The sequence below is a fragment of the Gallus gallus genome, chromosome 25 (genome assembly GCF_016699485.2).
Source record: "Gallus gallus isolate bGalGal1 chromosome 25, bGalGal1.mat.broiler.GRCg7b, whole genome shotgun sequence".
In the NCBI taxonomy this organism is placed as follows: Eukaryota; Metazoa; Chordata; class Aves; order Galliformes; family Phasianidae; genus Gallus; species Gallus gallus.
In genome coordinates this window covers 2,071,127-2,092,534 of record NC_052556.1, presented here as the reverse complement: position 1 = coordinate 2,092,534, position 21,408 = coordinate 2,071,127, and the positions used below count along the sequence as shown (strand labels likewise).

At 68.4% G+C, this 21,408-nt stretch overlaps 3 protein-coding genes across 8 annotated transcripts; all 3 read left to right on the top strand.

The window, feature by feature from the left end:
- The first annotated feature begins 13 nt into the window (after positions 1 to 13).
- LOC107049672 (protein FAM189B-like) lies at positions 14 to 7,493 on the top strand. The gene is given in 13 exon segments (XM_025143512.3): positions 14 to 875; positions 1,929 to 1,985; positions 2,741 to 2,851; positions 2,941 to 3,066; positions 3,163 to 3,270; positions 3,358 to 3,450; positions 3,452 to 3,519; positions 4,372 to 4,471; positions 4,584 to 4,668; positions 5,581 to 6,125; positions 6,606 to 6,671; positions 6,874 to 7,077; positions 7,176 to 7,493. Coding segments are annotated over 13 exon segments (1,920 nt in total). The 5' UTR covers positions 14 to 656; the 3' UTR covers positions 7,314 to 7,493.
- A 770-nt stretch (positions 7,494 to 8,263) lies between these two features.
- Positions 8,264 to 15,125, top strand: LOC107050229 (glucosylceramidase-like). Of its 6 annotated transcripts, XM_040652624.2 has the most exons (12): positions 8,461 to 8,520; positions 8,760 to 8,761; positions 9,962 to 10,276; positions 10,366 to 10,557; positions 11,091 to 11,237; positions 11,886 to 12,019; positions 12,099 to 12,271; positions 12,378 to 12,615; positions 14,036 to 14,260; positions 14,356 to 14,519; positions 14,662 to 14,787; positions 14,891 to 15,125. In XM_040652624.2, the coding sequence occupies exons 3-12, from the start codon at positions 10,201 to 10,203 to the stop codon at positions 14,988 to 14,990; spliced, it is 1,575 nt and encodes a 524-aa protein (XP_040508558.1). In that variant the 5' UTR covers positions 8,461 to 8,520; positions 8,760 to 8,761; positions 9,962 to 10,200; the 3' UTR covers positions 14,991 to 15,125. The 6 variants fall into 6 exon arrangements, with proteins under 6 accessions (XP_046760003.1, XP_040508558.1, XP_024999279.2 ...); XM_046904047.1 differs by lacking the exons at positions 8,461 to 8,520; positions 8,760 to 8,761 and adding an exon at positions 8,264 to 8,371 and having other exon boundaries at positions 10,128 to 10,276; XM_025143511.3 differs by lacking the exon at positions 8,760 to 8,761 and having other exon boundaries at positions 10,128 to 10,276.
- A 2,842-nt stretch (positions 15,126 to 17,967) lies between these two features.
- On the top strand, positions 17,968 to 21,391 carry LOC107049673 (glucosylceramidase-like). The gene is made up of 7 exons (XM_040652451.2): positions 17,968 to 18,110; positions 18,210 to 18,406; positions 18,445 to 18,538; positions 19,677 to 19,823; positions 19,919 to 20,052; positions 20,637 to 20,809; positions 20,916 to 21,391. Exons 1-7 carry the CDS (start codon positions 18,044 to 18,046, stop codon positions 21,205 to 21,207), a joined length of 1,104 nt encoding a protein of 367 aa, XP_040508385.1. The 5' UTR covers positions 17,968 to 18,043; the 3' UTR covers positions 21,208 to 21,391.
- Positions 21,392 to 21,408: the final 17 nt, after the last annotated feature.

The following is a 21,408-nucleotide window of genomic DNA, read 5'->3' as shown; positions in this document are numbered from 1 at the left end:
GGCTCCCGGGGCTCCCGGCTCTGCCCCTCCGCATCGGGCGCGGCCGCAGCTCCGTGCGCCCCGGCGGAGGGGGTGGTTGGGTGGGTTTGGGGTGGGTGTGGGTTGGTTGGTTGGGGGGGGGGGGCGATGCCCGGCGGTTCTCTGCGCCGCATCCCGCCGGCAGCGCATCCCCTCCGGCCGGGGCGGGGGAGAGGGGGGGTTACGGCCGCCGGTAAACAACGGCGGAGGACGCGGTGAGAGCGGAGAGGCGGCGGCGGCGGATCGGGCTCCTTTCGTTCCTCCTCCTCCTCTCGCTCGGAGCGCCGCGCGGCCGTCGGAGGATGCTCAGAGCTGAGCGCGGCCCGCAGCGCTCCTCCCGCCCGGCCCCGCGGTACGGTCCGGGTGAACCCCAACCGGCAGCGCCCCCCCACCCCCGCTATGACCCCCCCACGGCCGGAGATCGAGGAGGAGGAGGAGGAGGAGGGGACCCCCAACGCGGGGCTCTGAGCGCGTTCCGCGGTGCGATGCGCGGACGGCGCTGAGGATCCGCACCGACCCACCGACCCTCCGCGTCCCCGCGCGGCGTCGGAACCCCCCCCGGCAGACGGAGGGCCGTCCCGGTCCCGGCGTTCTCCCGTTCTTTGGGTCGCTCTTTCCCATCCCGGTTCCGGTCCGCCATGCCGTCCCGCAGCGATTCCAGCCGTTCGTTGACCTCCCGCCCGTCCCGCAGCCTCACCCGGCTCCGGAGGCGCAGGACGTGGCTGCAGGTCCTGCTGGTGCTCGGATTCCTCCAAGTCATCCTGGGCGTCCTCGTCGTCACCTTCAGCCTGGTGGCCGCCACCATCACCGCGTCCTCCAAGATCCGCCACTCGTGCCCGTCCTGGGCCGGCTTCTCGGTCAGATGGGGGCTCCGGGGGGGCTCTGGGAGGGCTTTGAAGGGCTTTGAGGGGCTCTGGGAGGGCTTTGAGGGGCTCTGGGGGGGCTCTGTGGAGCTTTGAGGGGCTCTGAGGGGGCTTTGAGGGGCTCTGGGGGGGCTTTGAGGGGTTCTGGGGGTCTCTGAGGGGCTTCGGGGGGGCTTTGAGGGGCTCTGAGGGGCTTTGAGGGGTTCTGGGGGGGCTTTGAGGGGCTCTGGGAGGGCTCTGAGGGGCTTTGAGGGGTTCTGGGGGGGCTTTGAGGGGCTCTGGGAGGGCTCTGAGGGGCTTTGAGGGGCTCCAGGGGGGCTTTGAGGGGCTTTGGGAGGGCTTTGAGGGGTTCTGGGGGGACTTTGAGGGGCTCTGGGTGGGCTTTGAGGGGTTCTGAGGGGCTCCGGGGGGGCTTTGAGGGGCTCTGGGGGGGCTTTGAGGGGTTCTGAGGGCTCCGGGGGGGCTTTGAGGGGCTCTGGGGGGGCTCTGAGGGGCTTTGAGGGGCGGTGGGGGGGTCGTTGTGCGGGGAGATGCTGGGATGGATTCGTCACCGATCCCCAGGGAGGAGAGGGGTGGAGGGGGGGGGGGGGGTGGGGGAGTGTGGCCCCCAGCGGTGCCGCTGCGGTGCATTGTGGGAGAATCCCGCGGTCCCCATCCGTGAGGGATGGGGCGATGCTGTTGGGTCCTGGCAGATAACGAAGGGATGGATGGAGGGCTGCGGGGGGGGGGGGGGGGGGGGGGGGGGTTTAAAGGGCCGGGCCCCTCTGCTTGCGGTTGTATGGGGTGTGGGCCCCACTGCAGCCCTCCGGCACACAGAGCCCGGCCCCACAGCGCTGCCCGCAGCCCCGGGGCTCTCAGTGCCCTGAATCAGCACTTTATCCACGGCCCGCCCGTCGGGCTGTGCTGCATGCAGGGGGGGTGGGGGAGGGCTCAGCCCAAACACGGGGGGCTGCACAGCCCGGGAGGGACCCCTCCTCGTCCTCACCCCATCCTCATCCTCACCCCGTCCTCATCCTCACCCCATCCTCATCCTGTCCCCCACCGCAGCTCGCTCTATCCGGGCTCATTGGCATCGTCTCCTGGAAGCGGCCCTTCAGTCTGCTGGTAGGTGGTGTGGGGACCCCCACCCTGCCTGCAGCCATGGGGGGGGGGGAGGGGGGCTGAGCATCCCCTAGGGAGGACCCCCCCCCCCCTCCTCCCTCCCCGTGTTTGCCATGGGGCTGAGCTCCCCCCGGGGGGGGGCTCCTCTGTATTCACTATGGGGACTGAGCATCCTTCAGTGGAGACCCCCTCTCTGTGTTCACTATGGGGCAGCTGTGGGGGGGGGACTGAGCATCCCCCAATGAGAACCCCCCCTCTGTATTCGTTATGGTGCTGAGTATCCCTCAGTGAAGACCCTTCCTCTGTATTCACTATAGGGCAGCTGCGGGGGGCTGAGCAGCACTCAGTGAGCCCCCCCCCCCTCCCCCCCCCCCCGTGTTTGCCATGGGGCTGAGCTTCCCCAGTGAGGACCCCCCCTCTGTATTCACTATGGGGTCTGAGCATCCTTCAGTGGAGACCCCCCCTCTGTGTTCAATATGGGGCAGCTGTTGGGGGGGGCTGAGCATCCCCCAGCGAGAATCCCCCCCTCTGTATTCATTATGGGGTTGAACATCCCCCAGTGAGGACCCCCCCCTTTGTATTCACTACGGGGGGGGCTGAGCATCCCCCAGTGAGGACCCCTCCTCAGTATTCACCCTGAGGCCGAGCATCTCCCGGTGCAGACCCCCACTCTTTATTCACCATGGGGCGGCTGTAGGGGTCTGAGCACCCCCCGGCCCACCCTACAGCCCCGCCTCCCCATCCCCCCCCCCCCCCAGATCACCTTCTTCACGCTGCTGTCGGTGCTGGGCGTTATGCTGAGCCTGGCCGGCTCCATCCTCTCCTGCCAGCACGCTCAGCTCGTCCGCTCGCTGGAGGTCTGCGAGAGGGTGAGGAGCCGTGGGGGGGGGGGGGGTCGGGGTCGGGGGGGGGGATGGGGGGTGGGCCGGGGGTCCCTCAATGCCGTCCCCATCCCCAGGAGAAGAATTCATGCATCTGCTGCCAGAGCCGCCCGGAGCCGCCGCCGCCGTCCTGCATCCCGCAGGGGGAGACCCTCACCATGTACCCCAACCCCGACTGCCGCAGCGTCCGCCTGGCCCTCAAGGTGAGCCCCCCACCCACCCCCCCCACCCCCCCCCACGAGTCCCTTCTGCCCCCCCCCCACTCACCGCCCCCCACCACCCCCATCCATCGCCCCCAGGATCTCCTCTTCAGTGTCTGCGGTCTGACCGTCCTCTCCACCGTCGTCTGCGCTCTGTCGGTTGGCGTCTGCTGCGTCCGCATCTTCTCGCTGGACGTCACTCACGTGGTGGGTCCTATTATTGGGACCCCCCCCCCCCCCAAACCCCCCCCACACACCCCCCCCTGAGCCTTCTGCCCCCCCCTCTGCCCTCAGTTGGTCCCGCAGCGCTCTGATTCCATCACGTTGGGCTGCGCGTCGCCGCCGGAGCCGTTCGTGCACAGCGGGTTGGACCTGGAGGAGTTCGTCCCCCCCGGTGCCCCCACCCCCCTATTACCCCCCCGAGTACACCTGCAGCTCCGAGACCGACGCGCAGAGGTACACGGATGGGGGGGGGGCGGTGGGGGGGGACAGCGCCCCATGGCCACCGTGACCCCACAGCCCCTATGCCCCATTGCCATCGCACCCCATTGCCCCCACACCCCATTGCCAGCACACCCCATGGCCACCACGCCCTATTGTCCCTATGCCCCATTGCCAGCACACCCCATGGCCATCACGCCCTATTGTCCCTGTGCCCCATTGCCATCACACCCCATGGCCACCACGCCCTATTGTCCCTGTGCCCCATGGCCACCATCCCCTACTGTCCCTGTGCCCCATTGCCAGCACACCCCATGGCCACCATGACCCATTGTTCCTTCACCCCATTGCCAGCACACCCCATGGCCACCATGCCCTATTGTCCCTGTGCCCCATGGCCACCACACCCATGGCCACCATGACCCATTGTCCCCACACCCCATGGCCACCACACCCCATTGCTACCATGCTCCACGCTCCATGTGCCCCACTGCCACCACGTCCCATGGCCCCCACCATGTCCAATGAGTCCCATGGCCACCACACCCCATGGCCACCATGCCCCATTGTCCCTGTGCCCCATAGCCACCATGGACCCATTGTCTCTGTGCCCCATGGCCACCACACCCCATAGCCACCTGCCTCATTGCCCATGCACCCTATGGCCACCATACCCCATAATGGCCCCCACACCCCATGGCCACCACACCCCATAGCCACCTGCCCCATTGCCATGTGCCCTATGGCCACCATAGCCCATCATGGCCACCGCACCCCATCATGGCCCCCGCACCCCACGGCCATTCAGCAGGACCCTCCCCCCCCGCCCCCCCCCCAGCACCTCGTTTTCCACTCTCCCCTCCGCAGCATCACCTACAACGGCTCCATGGACAGCCCCGTGCCGCTGTACCCCACCGACTTCCCCCCATCCTATGAGACCGTCATGGGGCTGCGGGGTGACAGCCAGGTGGGGGTGACAGCCGGGAGGGGGGGGTGACAGCCGGGAGGGGGGCACTGAGCCCATTCCCCCAGTGGGGGGGGGCTGTCCGTGCTGCTCCCTGAGCCCCCCCCCCCCACAGGCCACGCTCTTCGACTCACAGCTGACCGAGGGCTCACACGGCTGCATGTGTGACCGCGTCCCCTCCATCGTGCTGAGCGGGGAAGGTGAGCGCAGCTGCTGTGGGGATGGGGGGCAGAGGGGGGGGACGGGGATGGGGATGGGGACAGGGCTGGGGATGGGGACAGGGCTGGGGATGGGGAGCAGTCACTGCAGGGAGAGAGCATGGCCAAAGTGGGGCCAGGAGGAGTGGGGACAGGGCTGGCAATGGGACCTGGGCTGCATAGGGACACAGTATGGCTGCTGCTGGGGTAAGGCACGGTCAGCGTGGGGACGGGGCTGGGGACATCCAGAATGGGGACAGGGCTGGTGGTGGGACGTGGGCTGCAATAGGGACAGGGCACGGCCACCATAGTGATGGGGGATGGCCTGTATGGGGACAGGGCTGGGGACATCCAGAATGGGGACAGTGTGGGGGACAGGGGGGTTCTAGTGTGGGGACAGGGCTGGGGCCATGCAGAATGGGGGCAGGACTGGGGATGGGGACAGGACTGGGGACAGGGTTTGGCTGGGGGACAGGGCTGGGGACATCCAGAATGGGGACAGGGCATGGTCAGCATGGAAATAGGGTTGGGGACAGGGGGTGCCGGTGTGGGGACTGGGCTGGGGACATCCAGAATGGGGTCAAGACTGGGGATGGGGACAGGCAATGTCAGTATGGGGACAGGGCTGGGGACAGGTTTGGCTGGGGAACGGGGTTGGGGACATCCACAATGGGGACAGGGCAGGGCCAGCATGGAAATAGGGTTGGGGACAGGAGGTGCCGGTGTGGGGATGGAGATGGGGCCATCCGGAATGGGGTCAGGGTTGGGGACAGGGGGTGCCGGTGTGGGGTCAGGGCCGCCCATGGGCTGCCCAGACGCAGCGCACAGCCGGAGGGGAGGGGGGGTCTCAGATGTGACCCCATACCCCACAACCACCCTATCACCCCATAACCACACTCAGTCCCCCCCCCGCAGCCTCCACGGACAGCGGATCGCTGCTCACGTCGGAGCTCCCGGCCGACAGCAGCAGCCCGTCGGAGGATTCGTGCCTGCTGGAGCCGCCGGGCTCGGCGCGCTCCGTGGATTACGTCCTCTTCCGCTCCATCCAACGCAGCCGCGCCGATTACTGCCTGAGCGTGGACTGCGTGCGCTGCAGCCACCACGGGAGGGGGCCGAGGGGTCCCTTCGAGGACCCCCCCCCGAACCGCGCCCGCGGCGAGCGCTCCTTCTCGTGCTCCACCGCCGAGCCGCGCGGAGACGGAGCGCTGCCGGGGGGGGCGGTGACCCACAGCTGTAACCGCCTGGAGGGGTTGGCGAGGGGCGGGGGGGGGCCGTGCCTGCCCGAGGTGCGGCTCAGAGGGGGTCGCGCGGGGGGGGGGGGGACGGGCGCGGGACGCCCCTTCCAACCGCGGAGGAACAGCGAAGCTTCGTGCCCCCCATCCCCCGCCCCGGCGTTGGGTCCGCGGCCGCTGCTGGCGATCGCCACAGTGATCCCGGAGCTGCGCTGCTCAGAGATAACGGTACGGGGGGGGCGGGGGGGGGCGTCGGGGGGGTTGGAGGACCTCCCCCCCCTCCCTTGAGGGGGTTGGATGCTTTCCTATGGGGATGGGGGGGGGGAGCGGGAAGGGGCTGCTCGGTGATAGCGGTGGGGGGGGACAGAGGTGTTGGGGTGGGGCGAGGACCCCCCCTGAGGGGGTTGGATGCTTTCCTATGGGGATGGGAGGGATGGGAAGGGGGGGGAGGGGCTGCTCGGTGATAGCGATGTGTGGGGAGGGGTGTGGGGGGGGCTGCGTTTCTTTGGGGTGGGAGGGGGTGGGGGGGGCGGATGGCGGGGGGGGCTGCTCTGTGATAGCGGAGGGGGGGTCTGGCTGCGCATGGCTTTGGGGCCGGGAGGGATGGAGGTGGGTGTGGGGCGGGCGGTGGGGGCTGTTTGGGGTCGTCGTGTGGGATTGAGGGGGGGGTCACCACCTCAGGGCGCTCCTTCCGCCCCCCCCCCGCAGATTTCAGGGATGTTCTTTATACCAAAGCAATGGAGGACGCCGTGTCCACTTCCTCTGCGGATACAGGTGAGGGCACTGGGATGCACTGGGATGTACTGGGATGCACTGGGAGGGGGGGGGGGGCGGACAGGGCAATGCCGGTGTGGGGCCGGGGCTGTCCCGTTTGGGGCCGGGATGATGGGGTCCCTCATAGCCGGGTGGGGCTGTGGGGGGGGTAGCAGTGGGGGGGGGGGCGGGGGGTCATCGCCCCACTGCCGCCTCCCCGCAGCGCCGTACTCCGAGCTCTGCCCTCTGCACCGCCCGCCCCGCGACCCCCCCCGCTCTGCTCCGCGCCGCTTCGGTGGGGAAAAGCAAAGCGCTGCCCCCCCCCAAGAAGACCCCCGCCCGCTCTTTGGGGGACCTGAAGGTGTGCCGGGGTTTGGTGGCCCGATTCCTGCACCGCCCCAAGCACGGCGTGCACGGCCACAAGCAGGTGGGTCCCGGCGACCCCCCCCCCTCCCCCTTTCTCCCCATCCCATCCCCGCGGGGGGGGGGTCCCACTCTCCCACGCCGCCCCTTATGGCGTTTCAGGCTCCGGGGGGGGCACAGGAGGGGATCCATCTGCGGAGCTGCGGGGATTTGAGCTCCACGTCGTCCCTCCGCCGCCTCCTTTCCGCCCGGCGCCGTCCGCGGAGCCTCAGCGGGAGCTGCAAAGAGAGCGCGCTGTGATGGGGGGGCGTCGATGGGGGATGGGGGGGGGGCGTCGATGGGGGATGGGGGGGGGCGTCGATGGGGGATGGGGGGCGGGGGGGCAGCGGGGCTGCGTGGGCCGTTCCCGTATCCCCCGCCCCGACCCCACGCTGGGTGTCCGCCGGCCCCGTTCTGCCCGTACCCCATCCCCGCAGCGGCTGCTCCCCCCCCCCCCAACCCCCACATATCCCCGCTCCCCAAAGCCCCCCCCCCCCCGGCCCCCCCCCCCCCCGTCCCTACAGCGGCCACGTCCCACCCCATCCCCTGCGCTGGCCGTGCCCCGTCCCCGCCGTGGCTGTCCGCTGTCCCCATACCGGCCGTGCCTTGTCCCCAGCCCCGTCCCCATACCGGCGGTGCCGTCCCCATATTGGCTGTGCCGCCCCCATACGGGCCGTCCCGTCCCCACACCGGCGGTGCCGTCCCCATATTGGCCGTCCTCTCCCCACACCGGCCGTGCCGTCCCCATATTGACTGTGCCGTCCCCATACGGGCCGTCCCGTCCCCATACCGGCGGTGCCGTCCCCCATACCGGCCGTCCTCTCCCCACACCGGCCGTGCCGTCCCCATATTGACTGTGCCGTCCCCATACGGGCCGTCCCGTCCCCATACCGGCGGTGCCGTCCCCACACCGGCCGTGCCGTCCCCATATTGGCTGTGCCGCTCCCATACGGGCCGTCTCGTCCCCATATTGGCCGTCCTCTCCCCATACCGGCGGTTCCGTCCCCATAATGACTGTGCCGTCCCCACACCGGCGGTTCCGTCCCCATAGCGGCGGTGCCGTCCCCATAGCGGCGGTGCCGCCCCACACCGGCCGTGCCTTGCTCGGTTCCGTCCCCATACCGGCCGTGCCCCCCCGTTGCTCCCCCCCCACCCCGTGTCTGTACCCCCCATCCCGTCGGGCCGTGCCCGCCCCCCACACACGAGGTCCCGGTTCCGGTTCCGGTCCCGGGGGGGGTTCGGGGGGGGGGTCCCGGTGTATCCCGGCCGGTCGCGGTGCTTTCAGCCGCTCCGCCACTTCGCTATAGAACCAAATAAAGGTCTCCGCCCACCCCGACGGCACCGGAGGGGGGGGGTGGGGTGGGGGGGGCGGTCAGCTGACTGCGGCGGTCACGTGAGCGGCGGGGGCGGCGCCGGCTGTCCCCGGTAGCGGCGGAGGGTGCGGGAGAACCCCGGGAGGGGCGGCGGGGTGAGTGCGGGGCGCCGCGGGGCGGGGGTGGGCGGAGGGTGCGGCTGCGGGGCGGGACGGGACGCGAACGGGGCCGGTTCGGCTGCGTTACACAACGGGGGGGGGATGGACGGAGCGTCCGGTACCGGGGGGGGTCCGCTGGGAACGGAACGGGGGCTGCTGAGAGCGGCGGGGGGGGTGTGTACGGAGGGGGGTGATGGAGGGGTTGTGGGGTATGGGGGGGGTATGGGGTGATGCAGTGGTTATGGGGTGATAGGGTGGTTATGGGGTGGTTGTGGGGTATGGGGTATGGGGTGGTAGTGTGGTTATGGGGTGATAGGGTGGTTGTGGGCTATGGGGTGGGTATGGGGTGCTGGGGTGGTAATGGGGTATGGGGTGGGTATGGAGTGATGCAGTGGTTATGGGGTGATAGGGTGGTTGTGGGGTATGGGGTGGGTATGGGGTGGTAACGGGATGGTAGTGTGGTTATGGAGTGGTTATGGGATGTGGGGTGGTAGTGTGGTTGTGGGGTATGGGGTGGATATGGGTGATAGGGTGGTTATGGGGTGGTTGTGGGGTATGGGTGGGTATGGGGTGATAGGGTGGTAATGGGGTACGGGGTGGGTATGGGATAATAGGGTGGTAATGGGATGGTAGTGTGGTTATGGGGTGGTTATGGGGTATGGGGTGGTAGTGTGGTTATGGGGTGATAGGGTGGTTGTGGGGTATGGGGTGCGTATGGGGTGATGGGGTGGTAATGGGGTATGGGGTGGGTATGGAGTGATGCAGTGGTTATGGGGTGATAGGGTGGTTGTGGGGTAGTTATGGGGTGGTTATGGGCTATGGGGTGATGCAGTGATTGTGGGGTGATAGTGTGGTTGTGGGGAGATACAGTAATTGTGGGGTGATAGTGTGGTTATAGGGTATGGGGCGATTAAGGGCGATAGGGCGATAGTGTGGTTATGGGGCGATAGTGTGGTTATGGGGTGGTTATGGGGCAATAGTGTGGTTATGGGGTATCAGGAGATAGGGCGATAATGTGGTTGTGGAGTGGTTATGGGGAGATACAGTAATTGTATGGTGATAGTGTGGTTATGGGGTATGGGGCGATTAAGGGCGATAGGGCGATAGTGTGGTTATGGGGCGGTTATGGGGCAATAGCGTGGTTATGGGGCAATAGTGTGGTTATGGGGCAACGCAGCCCTGCTGCCTCATCCCCGGAGGGCCCCACACGCAGTGTGGCAGTGGGAGGCGCCCATGGGGTGGAACGGGGTCAGCACCATCCGCCCCATCCGCTCTGTGACCCCGGGTTGAGCAATGGGACGGGATGGGACAGGACGGGATGGGACGGGATGGGATGGGACGGGACGGGATGGGATGGGACGCAGCACATCCCCATCACACCCTGTGTGCATCGGGTCCGGGAAGCAGCGCTGCGGTGTGGGAGGGGCTGCCCTTAAAGCTACCGGGACCACCCAGGGTGCCACCGGGACCACCCACAGTGCCATTGGGACCACCCACAGTGCCACCGGGACCACCCAGGGTGCCACCGGGACCACCCAGGGTGCCACCGGGACCACCCAGGGTGCCATTGGGACCACCCAGAGTGACATCAGGACCACCCACAGTGCCGTTGGGACCACCCACAGTGCCACCGGGACCACCGCCGGGCTCGGGGCTGCCGCACTCGGGGACCCCCGGATGGTGCCATTGTGGGGCCGCGGGGCCGCCGTGCTGTGTTGGCTGCTGCTGCTGCGGGCGCTGCGCGGCGCTGCGGGTGAGTGCAGGACGGGGGGTGGGGGGGGTGTCGGGTGGGGGTCTGCAGTGTGTCCTCATCCCCCCCCCACGGTGGCGGTGTCCCCGCAGGCGCCCGGCCCTGCAGCCCCAAGTTCTTCGGGCGCGACGCCATGGTGTGTGTGTGCAGCGCTGCCTACTGCGACGCGGTGGAGCCGGTGGTGCTGCCGGGCGCGGGCGGCTTCGTGACGTACGAGAGCAGCAAAGCTGGGAAGCGGCTGCAGCGCAGTGAGGGGACCTTCCGGCACAGCCTGAGTGCCCCGGGTGGGTATGGGGGGGGGTGGCCATGGGGTCAGTGGGATGGCCATGGGGTCGGTTGGCCATGGGGTCGGTTGGCTATGGGGTGGGATGGCAGTGAGGGGACCTTCCAGCACAGCTGTGTGCCCCAGGTGGGGGGGGGGGGCGGTATGGAGTGGGGTGGCGATGGGGTGGGGTGGCCATGGGGTCGGTTGGTGATGGGGTGGGTTGGCTATGGGGTCAGTTGGCTATGGGGTCAGTTAGCTATGGGGCAGGTTGGCTGTGGGGTTGGTTGGCTATGGGGTTGGTTCACTATAGGGCAGGTTGGCTATGGGGTTGGTTGGCTATGGGGTCAGTTGGCTATAAGGCAGGTTGGCTATGGGGTTGGTTGGCTGTGGGGTCAGTTGACTATAGGATGGGTTGGCTGTGGTGTGGGTTGGCTGTGGGGTCGGTTGGCTGTGGGCTGTGCCGGGCGCTGCTATGGGGTCGGTTGGCTGTGGGGTCGGTTGTCTGTGGGCTGTGCCGGGCGCTGCCCCCCACGTTCCATCCTCACCCCACAGACCTCGTGCTGACGTTGGACACCACGCAGCGCTTCCAGAAGATCAAAGGCTTCGGCGCTTCCATCACCGACGCGGCCGCCATCAACGTCCTCTCCCTCCCCGCGGCCGCCCAGGACCACCTCCTGCGCTCCTATTTCTCCGAGGAAGGTGCGGAGCCGTGGGGCGGGCGGGGGGCGCCCACCTCGGGGTACCCAACTCAGGGTGAGGGACTCCCCACCCACCACCCCCTGGCGCTCGGGATGCCCACCTTGGGGTGCCCACCTTGGGGTGCCCAGCTTGGGGGCGCCCAACTCGAGGTGCCCACCTTGGGGTGCCCACCGTGGGTTGCCCACCTTGGGGTGCCCACCTCCCCACCCACCGCCCCCCAGTGCTCAGGGTGCCCACCTCGGGGTGCCCACTTCGCGGTGCCCACCGTGGGGGTGCCCAAGTTGGTGCACCCACCTCATAGTGCCCAACCCGGGGTGCCCACCTTGGGGGTGCCCACCTTGCGGTGCCCACCTCCCCACCCACTGCCCCCCAATGCTCAGGGTGCCCACCTCGTGGTGCCCACCATGGAGGTGCCCAACTTGGTGCACCCACCTCATGGTGCCCACCCCGGGGTGCCTACCTTGGGGATGCCCACCTTGGGGTGCCCACCTCCCCACCCACTGCCCCCCAATGCTCAGGGTGCCCACCTCGTGGTGCCCACCATGGAGGTGCCCAACTCGGTGCACCCACCTCATGGTGCCCACCTTGGGGGTGCCCACCTCGGGGTGCCCACCTCCGCCCCCCGCCGCCCCCCGGCGCTCCGTGCAGGGCTGCAGTACAACCTGGTGCGCGTCCCCATGGCCAGCTGTGACTTCTCCCTGCACACCTACACCTACGCCGACGTCCCCGACGACTTCGAGCTGCGGCACTTCGCTCTGCGGGACGAGGACACAAAGCTGAAGGCGAGGAGGGGGGACGTGGAGGGAGCAACGGATTGGGGGGGGGATCTGTGGGGCTGAATCGTGCTCTGCCCCACCGCAGATCCCCCTCCTGCGCCGCGCCATCGCCATGGCCAAACGCCCGCTGTCCATCTACGGCAGCCCATGGACGGCGCCGGCGTGGATGAAGACCAGCGGGTCCTTTGTGGGGAAGGGGACGCTGAAGGGGCGGGCGGGGGGCAAATACCACCGTGCGTGGGCCAACTACTTCGTCAGGTACCGCCCCCGGGGGGGCAAAGGGGGACAAAGGAGGGGATAAAGGGGGACAGAGGGGGCCGCGGATGCCCGGTGCCCGCGGCACAGCCGAGGTTCCCCCCTGCAGGTTCCTGGATGAATACGCCAAACACAACGTCACCTTCTGGGCTGTGACGGCAGAGAACGAACCCACGGCGGGGCTGATCAACAATTACCCCTTCCAGTGCCTGGGCTTCACGGCCGAGCAGCAGCGCGACTTCATCGCCCGCGACCTCGGCCCCGCGTTGGCCAACAGCTCCCACCGCGACGTGCGGCTCATCATCCTGGATGACAACCGGCTCCACCTCCCGCACTGGGCCAAAGTGGTGCGTGTGGGGCGGGCTGTGGGGTGGGCGTGGGGCGGGCTGTGGGGTGGGCGTGGGGCGGGGTGGGCCGCTGGGGTGCGTTTTCTGAAGGAGTGCTCGGGAAGTGTGGGGATGCGGCGTGTGGGGGTGTTGGGTGGGGGTCTTCGGGCACGTGGGGCAGTGGTTGGGGTCGGTGGGTTTGGAGGTCTTCTTCAGTGTTAATGGTTCTGTGAGTGGGAGTGGTGGGGTGGGTTGGGGGTCTTTGGGTATGGTGAGGATGGGTTGGGGTTGGGGGTCTTTGGGTATGGTGGGCTGGGTTGGGGGTCTTTGGTCACGGTGGGAAGGGTTGGTGGTTGGGGGTCTTTGAGTATGGTGAGGAAGGGTTGGGGGTCTTTGGGTATGGTGAGGAGGGGTTGGGGTTGGGGGTCTTTGGGCACAGTGGGATGAGTTGGGATTGGGGGTCTTTGGGCACAGTGGGATGGATTGGGGTCTTTGGACACGGTGGGATGGGTTGGGATTGGGGTCTTTGGGCACAGTGGGATGAGTTGGGATTGGGGTCTTTGGGCACAGTGGGATGGGTTGGGGTTGGATGAGATCTTAGAGGTCATTCCCAACCATAATGATCCTGTAGTGGTCGCAGTGGTTGTGGGTCGATGGTTGGACTCAGCGGTCTTGGGGGTCTTCTCCAACCTTAATCTATGAGCAGATGTGGCAGGATGGGTGGGATTGGGGATGTTTGGGCACGGTGGGATGGGCTGTGATTGGGGGTCTTTGGGCATGATGGGATGGGTTGGGGTTGGGGGTCTTTGGGCACGGTGGGATGGGTTGGGGTTGGGGGTCTTTGGGCACGGTGGGATGGGTTGGGGGTCTTTGGGCACGGTGGGATGGGTCGGGGGTCTTTGGGCATGGTGAGGAGGGGTTGGGGGTCTTTGGGCACGGTGGGATGGGTCGGGGGTCTTTGGGTATGGTGAGGATGGGTTGGGGTCAGGGGTCTTTGGGCACGGTGGGATGGGTCGGGGGTCTTTGGGCATGGTGAGGAGGGGTTGGGGGTCTTTGGGCATGGTGGGCTGGGTTGGGATTGGGATCTTTGGGCATGGTGGGATGGGTTGGGATTGGGGGTCTTTGGGCACAGTGGGATGGGTTGGGGGTCTTTGGGCACAGTGGGATGGGTTGGGATTGGGGGTCTTTGGGCACGGTGGGATGGGTTGGGGGTCTTTGGGCATGGTGGGCTGGGTTGTTGGTTGGATGAGATCTCAGAGGTGAATCCCAACCATGACGGTCCTGTGGTGCCCGCGGTGGCTGTGGGGCGATGGGTGGACCCGCTGAGTTCTCCAACCTGAAGGGCCGCGCGGTCCCACGGGTGTGCAGCGATGGCACCGCCTGACGGTCGCACTCCATGACCCCCCCCCACCCCACCCCCACCCCCACACACCCCTTCCAGGTCCTGGAAGATGAGCAGGCGGCTCGCTACGTCCACGGCATCGGCATCCATTGGTACCTGGACTTCATCGGGCCCATCCAGGACACCGTGGTGCCCACCCATGAGCTCTACCCGGACGTCTTCATCCTGGCCACGGAGGCCAGCGTGGGCTCCCACTTCTGGGAGCGGGACGTCATCCTGGGCTGCTGGGAGCGGGGCAACCAATACAGCCACAGCATCCTGACGGTGCGGCCGCGCGGGGGGCGGCCCCATCCCACCCCAATCCCACCCCAATCCCACCCCAAAGCTTGGCCGGTGACGTTTGGGCCGCTCCGTTGCAGAACCTGAACAACCACGTGACGGGTTGGACCGACTGGAACCTGGCGCTGGACCTGGAGGGGGGGCCCAGCTGGGTGAAGAACTACGTGGACAGCCCCATCATCGTGGACGGCAGTCAGGGCGTCTTCTACAAGCAGCCCATGTTCTACCACATGGGGCACTTCAGGTGGGTCGGGGACCCCCAAAACCCCCCCCCAGACCCCCCCAGCACCCTGGGTTGCCCCCACGGCAATAGGAGGGGGGCGGGGGGGGCTCAGCGTGGCTCTGACCCCCACCCTGGGGCGCACGGCCCCCCTCTGCCCACGCAGTAAGTTCATCCCGGAGGGCTCCCAACGCGTGGGGCTCATCGCCCCCCAAAAGTCCAAGAAGACCCCCCTGGAATACACGGCCTTCCTGCGCCCCGATGGGGCCGCCGTTGTGGTGGTGCTCAACCGGTGAGCTCCGTGTACCCCCCCACCCCCCCCCAGCTTCGTACCCCATCAATGGCTGCTCCCATTGACCCCTCTCTCCTCCTCGCCCCCCCCAAATCCCCCCCAGGTCCCCACAGAACGTCACCTTTGGGTTGGCTGACACCGTGGGGCTCATCCAGGCGGTGTCTCCGGCCAACTCCATCCAGACCTACGTGTGGCGGCGGTGAGGACGGAGCCGCCCATGGGGTCGGGGGGGGGGGGGGGGGGTGGGGGGGCAATGTGGGGCCGTGTGGGGTTGGGGGGGGCACCGGTGGCCCCATGAGGGGGGATCCCATAAACTGTGAATGCTGCTACTGCAAAACTGAAGGCTGATTTGGTGCTGTCTTTGTGGGTGCGATGGGAAGATGGGTGGGGGGAGTTTGGGTGCACCCTTGGGTGGGGGAGGGGGGGATTTGGGTGCTCCCCATGGAGGAGGGGGTCTGGGTGCTCCCATTGTTGGGGGGGGGGGGGGGGTCTGGGTGCTCCCCATGGATTGATGGGGGGCGGTCTGAGTGCACCCATGGATGGGAGGGTGTGGGTGCTCCCTATAGATGGGATGGGGGCTCTGGGTTGCTCCCCATGGGGGGGCTGAAGATGCTGTGGGGTGTTTTGGGGTCCTTTGGGGTCCCACTGTGCTATGGGGCAGCGTGGAGCCCCTGCAACTCCCAGCGCCTCTGTGGGTCGGGGTCTCCATCTATGGGGCCTGGGGGGGGTGAGCAGCGCAGATGGGGGTCTCCAGTGTGGGGAGGGGGGGTTCCGTTCCTGGCGCATGGATGGGTGGGTGGGTTGGAGCCCCCGCCATTGGGTTTGCTGCCCCCCTTTCCCCCCCCAACCCGAGAGTGGGGCAGAGGCACGGAGTGATGCGCGGTGCGGGACCCCATGGGGCGCTGCGGGGCGCTGCGGGGCGCTGAGTCAGCAGTCGCGGGAGGGGAGCGGAGCGGAGCGGAGCGCGGCACACCCCGGAAGGAGCGGTGCGGGGCGGTGCGGTGCGGTGGGGGCGGCGATGTGCGGGGCGGGGGGGGGCGCCGGGGGGCTCCGGAGCGCGTCCTGCGCTGCGGTGGGGCTGAGAGTGGCGGGTTTGGGGGGCGGGGGGGGGGGGGTCCGAATCCTGGGGAGGGCTCTCAGCACGGAGGGACGGTGACCCCCCTCCCCGCAGCCCCCCCCAGATTCATCCCCGTGCGCCCCGCGGACCCCACAGAGCCCAAAGTTTGGGGTGCGGCCGTTCAGCCCCGGCGCCCCGAAACGGCCACTGCCGCCATATGGGGCGGCCGCGGACCCCCCCCCCCCGTGCCAGGACCCCCCCATTTCCTTACCGACTCCACATACCGAAGTCCTCAGAAAGGCGGTTGGGGGGCTCTGCACCCCCCGAGCGCATCCCCTCATTGCCCAGGGCTCAATGGGGGGGGGGGGGGGGGGGGAGAAGCACCGGGCTCAGCGCTGCCCCCCCCCCCAGCCCCGTGCCCACCCCCCTGCTTATGGGGCAGCGATGCTCTATGGGCACAGCTCTGTCCACCCTCACCCCTCCGTCCCCATAGCACGGACCCCTTTGCCCCCCCTCCCTCTTCACCCCCCGTACCCCTTTGCCCCCCCATCCCTTTTTGCCCCTTCTGTGCCCCTCCGACCCTTCAGCCCCCCATCCCTCTTTACCCCCCATCCCCCTTCACTCCCCCCCGTGCCCCTTTGACCCATCCTCTCCCCTCTACGTCCCTTTGCCCCCCATCCCCCTTCACCCCCACTGTGCCCCCCCACCCCACTTCACCCCCTCTGTGCCCCTTTATCCCCATCCCCTTCCCTTTCCTGCGCCCCCCCACGCCCCTTCGACCCCCCCTCCATACCCCTTCACCTCCAATTCCCCTTCCCGCCCCACCCCCCCATCTCCTTCACCCCCTCATCGCCCCTTCACCCCCCCGTGCCCCCCCCCGCCCCCCACCCGGCACAGGGACGGTTTCCCCCCCCCCCGTAGAGGAGCCCCATCCGCAGCTCCGGGGACTCAGTGGGGTTCCCAACACCTCCCCGTGCTGAGGCGGTGCCCCCCCCGCCCCGCTCTCACTTTTCCTGCTGAGCGAGAAGATCTTATCAGCCCTCCCTGATAAGGATGAGCTCCCGGCGGCCCCCGCACTGTTTGTGCTGCAGCAAAGTGTGGGGTCCACGGGGGTCTATGGGGCGGGGAGGAGGGGGGGATTGTGGGGCTGCTGACCCCAAAGCGGGGAGGGAAGGGATGCAGCGGCTGCGGGGCAGCGCAGCTCAGCAGCGGAGGGGCGCAGCTGATCGATCAATCAACCGCTGGCCCAAATTGGGGTTAATTAGCCGGGGTGTAACAACGGGCTGTCAGCTGAGTCATGGCAGGAGGTGGGAGTGCTGGGAAGGGGGCAGCAGTTCCGTCTGCGCTGTGTGTGACCCCAATCCCGACCCCAATCCCAACCCCGTTCCTAATCCTAAACCCAGCCCTGATTCCAACCACTTTCCTGAGCTCAGCGGCCCCATAGCTCAGCCCCGGGCAGGCGCACGGGATGCCCCATAGCAGTTGGGCTGAGCTGTGCCCCATAGGCACGGGATGGTGCCGTACCCCATAGCCGCGGGACGGAGCTGTGCCCCATAGCCGCCCATGGGGCGGCCCCACAGCTGCATCGGATGGGTCTGAAAAGGGCAAAACGGGCCATAAATCGCCGCTCCGCCCCGGAGAGGAGCGCTGACGGAGCGGCTCAACCCCTACGGTTGGATTGGGGGGGAGGTGGGATGGGATGGGATGGGATGGGAGTGCCGGGCTCTGCTTGGAGACCCCCCCCCCCTCCGTTGTACTTTAGGGGCAGAGTGGGACCCCACCACCACCTCTATGGGGCGATGCTGAGGGATTCTATGGGGCGTTCCGTGGGCGCATCCTGGCTGCTGGGTTAGGGGGGCGCTGGGGGGGGGGGCACAAATAGCCCCCCCGCCCCCTTCTGAGGCAGAGCCCCCAGGTGCTGCTGCGGGACCCCTACAGCCCCCCCGTGGAGGAAGGGAGCGGTGGGTCCTTCCCGTGGGGGCGCCGCTGTGGGACCACCGCGCCCCCCATCTCCGTCCCCACGGCGCTGCGGGGTGAGGGGGAGCGGGGCAGGAGGAGGGCGAGGAGGAGCTGTGGGGGTGGGAGGGGGGCGTGCTGAGCTGGGAAGGTCGGAGCTGCCCTTAAAGGCGAGGTGGGAGGAAGAGGAGGAAGAGGAGGAGGTGGGGCTGCCGGGGGTGAAGGTGGGCACCCGGAGGTGCCATGGGGGGCCGCGGGGCCGCCGTGCTGTGTTGGCTGCTGCTGCTGCGGGCGCTGCGCGGCGCTGCGGGTGAGTGCAGGACGGGGCGTGGGGGGGATGTGGGGCTGCGGGTGCGGATGGAGAGGGGTCTGCTGTGTCCCCCCCCCCACGGTGGCGGTGTCCCCGCAGGCGCCCGGCCCTGCAGCCCCAAGTTCTTCGGGCGCGACGCCATGGTGTGTGTGTGCAGCGCTGCCTACTGCGACGCGGTGGAGCCGGTGGTGCTGCCGGGCGCGGGCGGCTTCGTGACGTACGAGAGCAGCAAAGCTGGGAAGCGGCTGCAGCGCAGTGAGGGGGACCTTCCGGCACAGCCTGAGTGCCCCGGGTGGGTATGGGGGGGTATGGGGTGGGGTGGCCATGGGGTCAGTGGGATGGCCATGGGGTCGGTTGGCCATGGGGTTGGTTGGCTATGGGGTGGGATGGCAGTGAGGGGACCTTCCGGCACAGCCTGAGTGCCCCGGGTGGGTATGGGGGGGGGTGGTGATGGAGTGGGATGGCCATGGGGTGGGTTGGCTATGGGGTGGGATGGCAGTGAGGGGACCTTCCAGCACAGCCTGAGTGCCCCAGGTGGGTATGGGGGGGGATGGCCATGGGGTCGGTTGGCAATGGGGTGGGCTGTCTATGAGCTGGGTTGGCTGTGGGTTGGGATTGCTGTGGGGTCAGTTGGCTATGGGTTGCATTGGCTATGGGGTGGGTTGGCTGTGGGGTGGGATGGCCATGAGGTCAGTTGGCTATGGGTCGCACTGGCTATGGGGTCAGTTGGCTATGGGGTGGAATGGCAGTGAGGGGACCTTCCAGCACAGCCTGCGTGTGGGCTGGGATGGCTGTGGGTTGGGATGGCAGTGGGGTCGGTTGGCGATGGGGTGGGATGGCAGTGGGGTCGGTTGGGGTGGGGTGGGATGGCAGTGGGGTCGGTTGGCGATGGGATGGGATGGGGTGGCAGTGGGGTCGGTTGGCGATGGGATGGGGTGGGGTGGCAGTGGGGTCGGTTGGCGATGGGGTGGGATGGGGTGGCAGTGGAGTCGGTTGGCGATGGGATGGGGTGGGATGGCAGTGGGGTCGGTTGGCGATGGGATGGGGTGGCAGTGGGGTCGGTTGGCGGTGGGATGGGATGGCAGTGGGGTCGGTTGGCAGTGGGGTGGGATGGGGTGGCAGTGGGGTCGGTTGGCGATGGGATGGGGTGGGATGGCAGTGGGGTCGGTTGGTGATGGGATGGGATGGCAGTGGGGTCGGTTGGCGATGGGATGGGATGGCAGTGGGGTCGGTTGGCGGTGGGATGGGATGGGGTGGCAGTGGGGTCGGTTGGCGGTGGGATGGGATGGGATGGCAGTGGGGTCGGTTGGCGATGGGGTGGGATGGCAGTGGGGTCGGTTGGCGATGGGGTGGGATGGGATGGGATGGCAGTGGGGTCGGTTGGCGATGGGATGGGATGGGGTGGGATGGCAGTGGGGTCGGTTGGCGATGGGGTGGGGTGGCAGTGAGGGGTCCTTCCGGCTCAGCGCGGTGCCTTCAGGTCCGGCCATGCGGTGCTGAGCTCCCCCCATTCCCCCCCCCCCACATCGCCCTCCCCCGCGCCGACCCAGCCGCTCTGCCCCATAGATGTGCTGCTGACGCTCGACGTCTCCGCTCGGTTCCAACGCCTGAAGGGCTTCGGGGGTTCTCTGTCCGACGCCGCCGCTCTGAACATCGTGGCGCTGCCGCAGCCCGCACAGGAGGAGCTGCTCCGCTCCTACTTCTCCGACAGCGGTGAGCGCTGATGTGGGGCCGCATCCCCGTTGCCCCCCCCCCCATCCGGCCCCCATTGCCCCCCCGGCGCCGTTTGACGCCGCCCCGCTCCGCAGGGATCGAATACAACCTGATCCGCGTCCCCATGGGCTGCAGCGACTTCTCCACGCGCCCCTACAGCTACGATGACGTCCCCGACGACTTCGAGCTGCGGCACTTCGCGTTGGCGGAGGAGGACCTGGAGATGAAGGTGGGGGTCGGGGGGGGGGGGGGTCGGAGGTGAGGGGTCGGAGGGGGGGGGGTGGGAGATGGGGGGGTTGTTGGAGGTGAGGGGTCGGAGGGGGGTGGTGGGAGGTGGGGGGGTCGGAAGTGTGGGGGGTCTTTGGGGGTGGGGGGGTGGGAGGTGGGGGGGTTGTTGGAGGTGAGGGAGGTGGTTGGAGATGTGGGGTTGGAGGCTGGGGGGTCGGAGGTGGGGTGGGCGTCGGGGATGGGGGGGATGGTCGGAGGTCGGGGGGTCAGAGGTGGGTGGAGGTGGGGGGTCGGAGGTGGGGGGTGGTTGGAGGTTGGGGGGTTGGAGTGGGGGGGGGTCGGAGGTTTGGGGGTGATTGGAGGTGGGGCGCTGCAGGCGCTGGGCTGAGCGCACGGCAGCTGCTGCCGTCGGGCACCTCCGTGCGCGTTCGGGGGCGGCCGCCGGGATTTGGCACCGCCCGCTGGCGCCGGGCTCAGTGCTGCGGGTGGCGCCGCTCCCTTTGGGGTCCGTCCCCCCCCCCGGTGCTCCCCTTTGTGCCGCGGGGGGGGATCTGTGGGGCTGAATCGTGCTCTGCCCCACCGCAGATCCCCCTCCTGCGCCGCGCCATCGCCATGGCCAAACGCCCGCTGTCCATCTACGGCAGCCCATGGACGGCGCCGGCGTGGATGAAGAGCAACGGGGACATCCGTGGGAAGGGGACGCTGAAGGGGCGGGCGGGGGGCAAATACCACCGTGCGTGGGCCAACTACTTCGTCAGGTACCGCCCCCGGGGGGGCAAAGGGGGACAAAGGAGGGGATAAAGGGGGACAGAGGGGGCCGCGGATGCCCGGTGCCCGCGGCACAGCCGAGGTTCCCCCCTGCAGGTTCCTGGATGAATACGCCAAACACAACATCACCTTCTGGGCTGTGACGGCGCAAAATGAGCCCATCGCGGCTCTGTTTGCTCACCCTCTGTTCCCCACCGTCGCCTTCACGGCGGAGCAGCAGCGCGATTTCGTGGTCCGGGACCTCGGCCCGGTTCTGCAGCGCAGCCCTCACAGCGCCCGGCTGCTCATCATGGACGATCAGCGCATCCATCTGCCGGGCTGGGCGAGGGCGGTGCGTCCCCGTGTGCCGCTGCGACCCCAATGGGCCCCCGTGGAGAGGGGGGGATGAGCGCTCCGTGCGCTCTGCTGGGGCCGGGATGGGGTGAGGGGGGTGTCGGGGAATGGGCACAGCTGCCCCCGTGCGTCCGTCCGGGGCGGAGTTGGAGGTGGCGGCCGCGCTCTGCGTCCCTGCAGGCTCTGCGTCCCCATCTCTGTGCACCTCTGTGTCCCCGTGTCTCTGTGTCCCTGCTTGATCTGCGCCCATGGGTCC

What these genes read in the sequence shown, in the direction of transcription:
- LOC107049673 (XM_040652451.2), top strand. Translation starts at nt 18,044, where the DNA reads ATGGGGGGCCGCGGGGCCGCCGTGCTGTGTTGGCTGCTGCTGCTGCGG. An exon ending in GGCGCTGCGCGGCGCTGCGG is followed by an intron (nt 18,111 to 18,209) that starts GTGAGTGCAGGA and finishes GTGTCCCCGCAG; the next exon opens with GCGCCCGGCCCTGCAGCCCC. An exon ending in AGGAGGACCTGGAGATGAAG is followed by an intron (nt 20,053 to 20,636) that starts GTGGGGGTCGGG and finishes GCCCCACCGCAG; the next exon opens with ATCCCCCTCCTGCGCCGCGC.
- LOC107050229 (XM_040652623.2), top strand. Translation starts at nt 10,733, where the DNA reads ATGGGGTCGGTTGGTGATGGGGTGGGTTGGCTATGGGGTCAGTTGGCT. An exon ending in ACGAGGACACAAAGCTGAAG is followed by an intron (nt 12,020 to 12,098) that starts GCGAGGAGGGGG and finishes GCCCCACCGCAG; the next exon opens with ATCCCCCTCCTGCGCCGCGC. An exon ending in TGGGCCAACTACTTCGTCAG is followed by an intron (nt 12,272 to 12,377) that starts GTACCGCCCCCG and finishes TCCCCCCTGCAG; the next exon opens with GTTCCTGGATGAATACGCCA.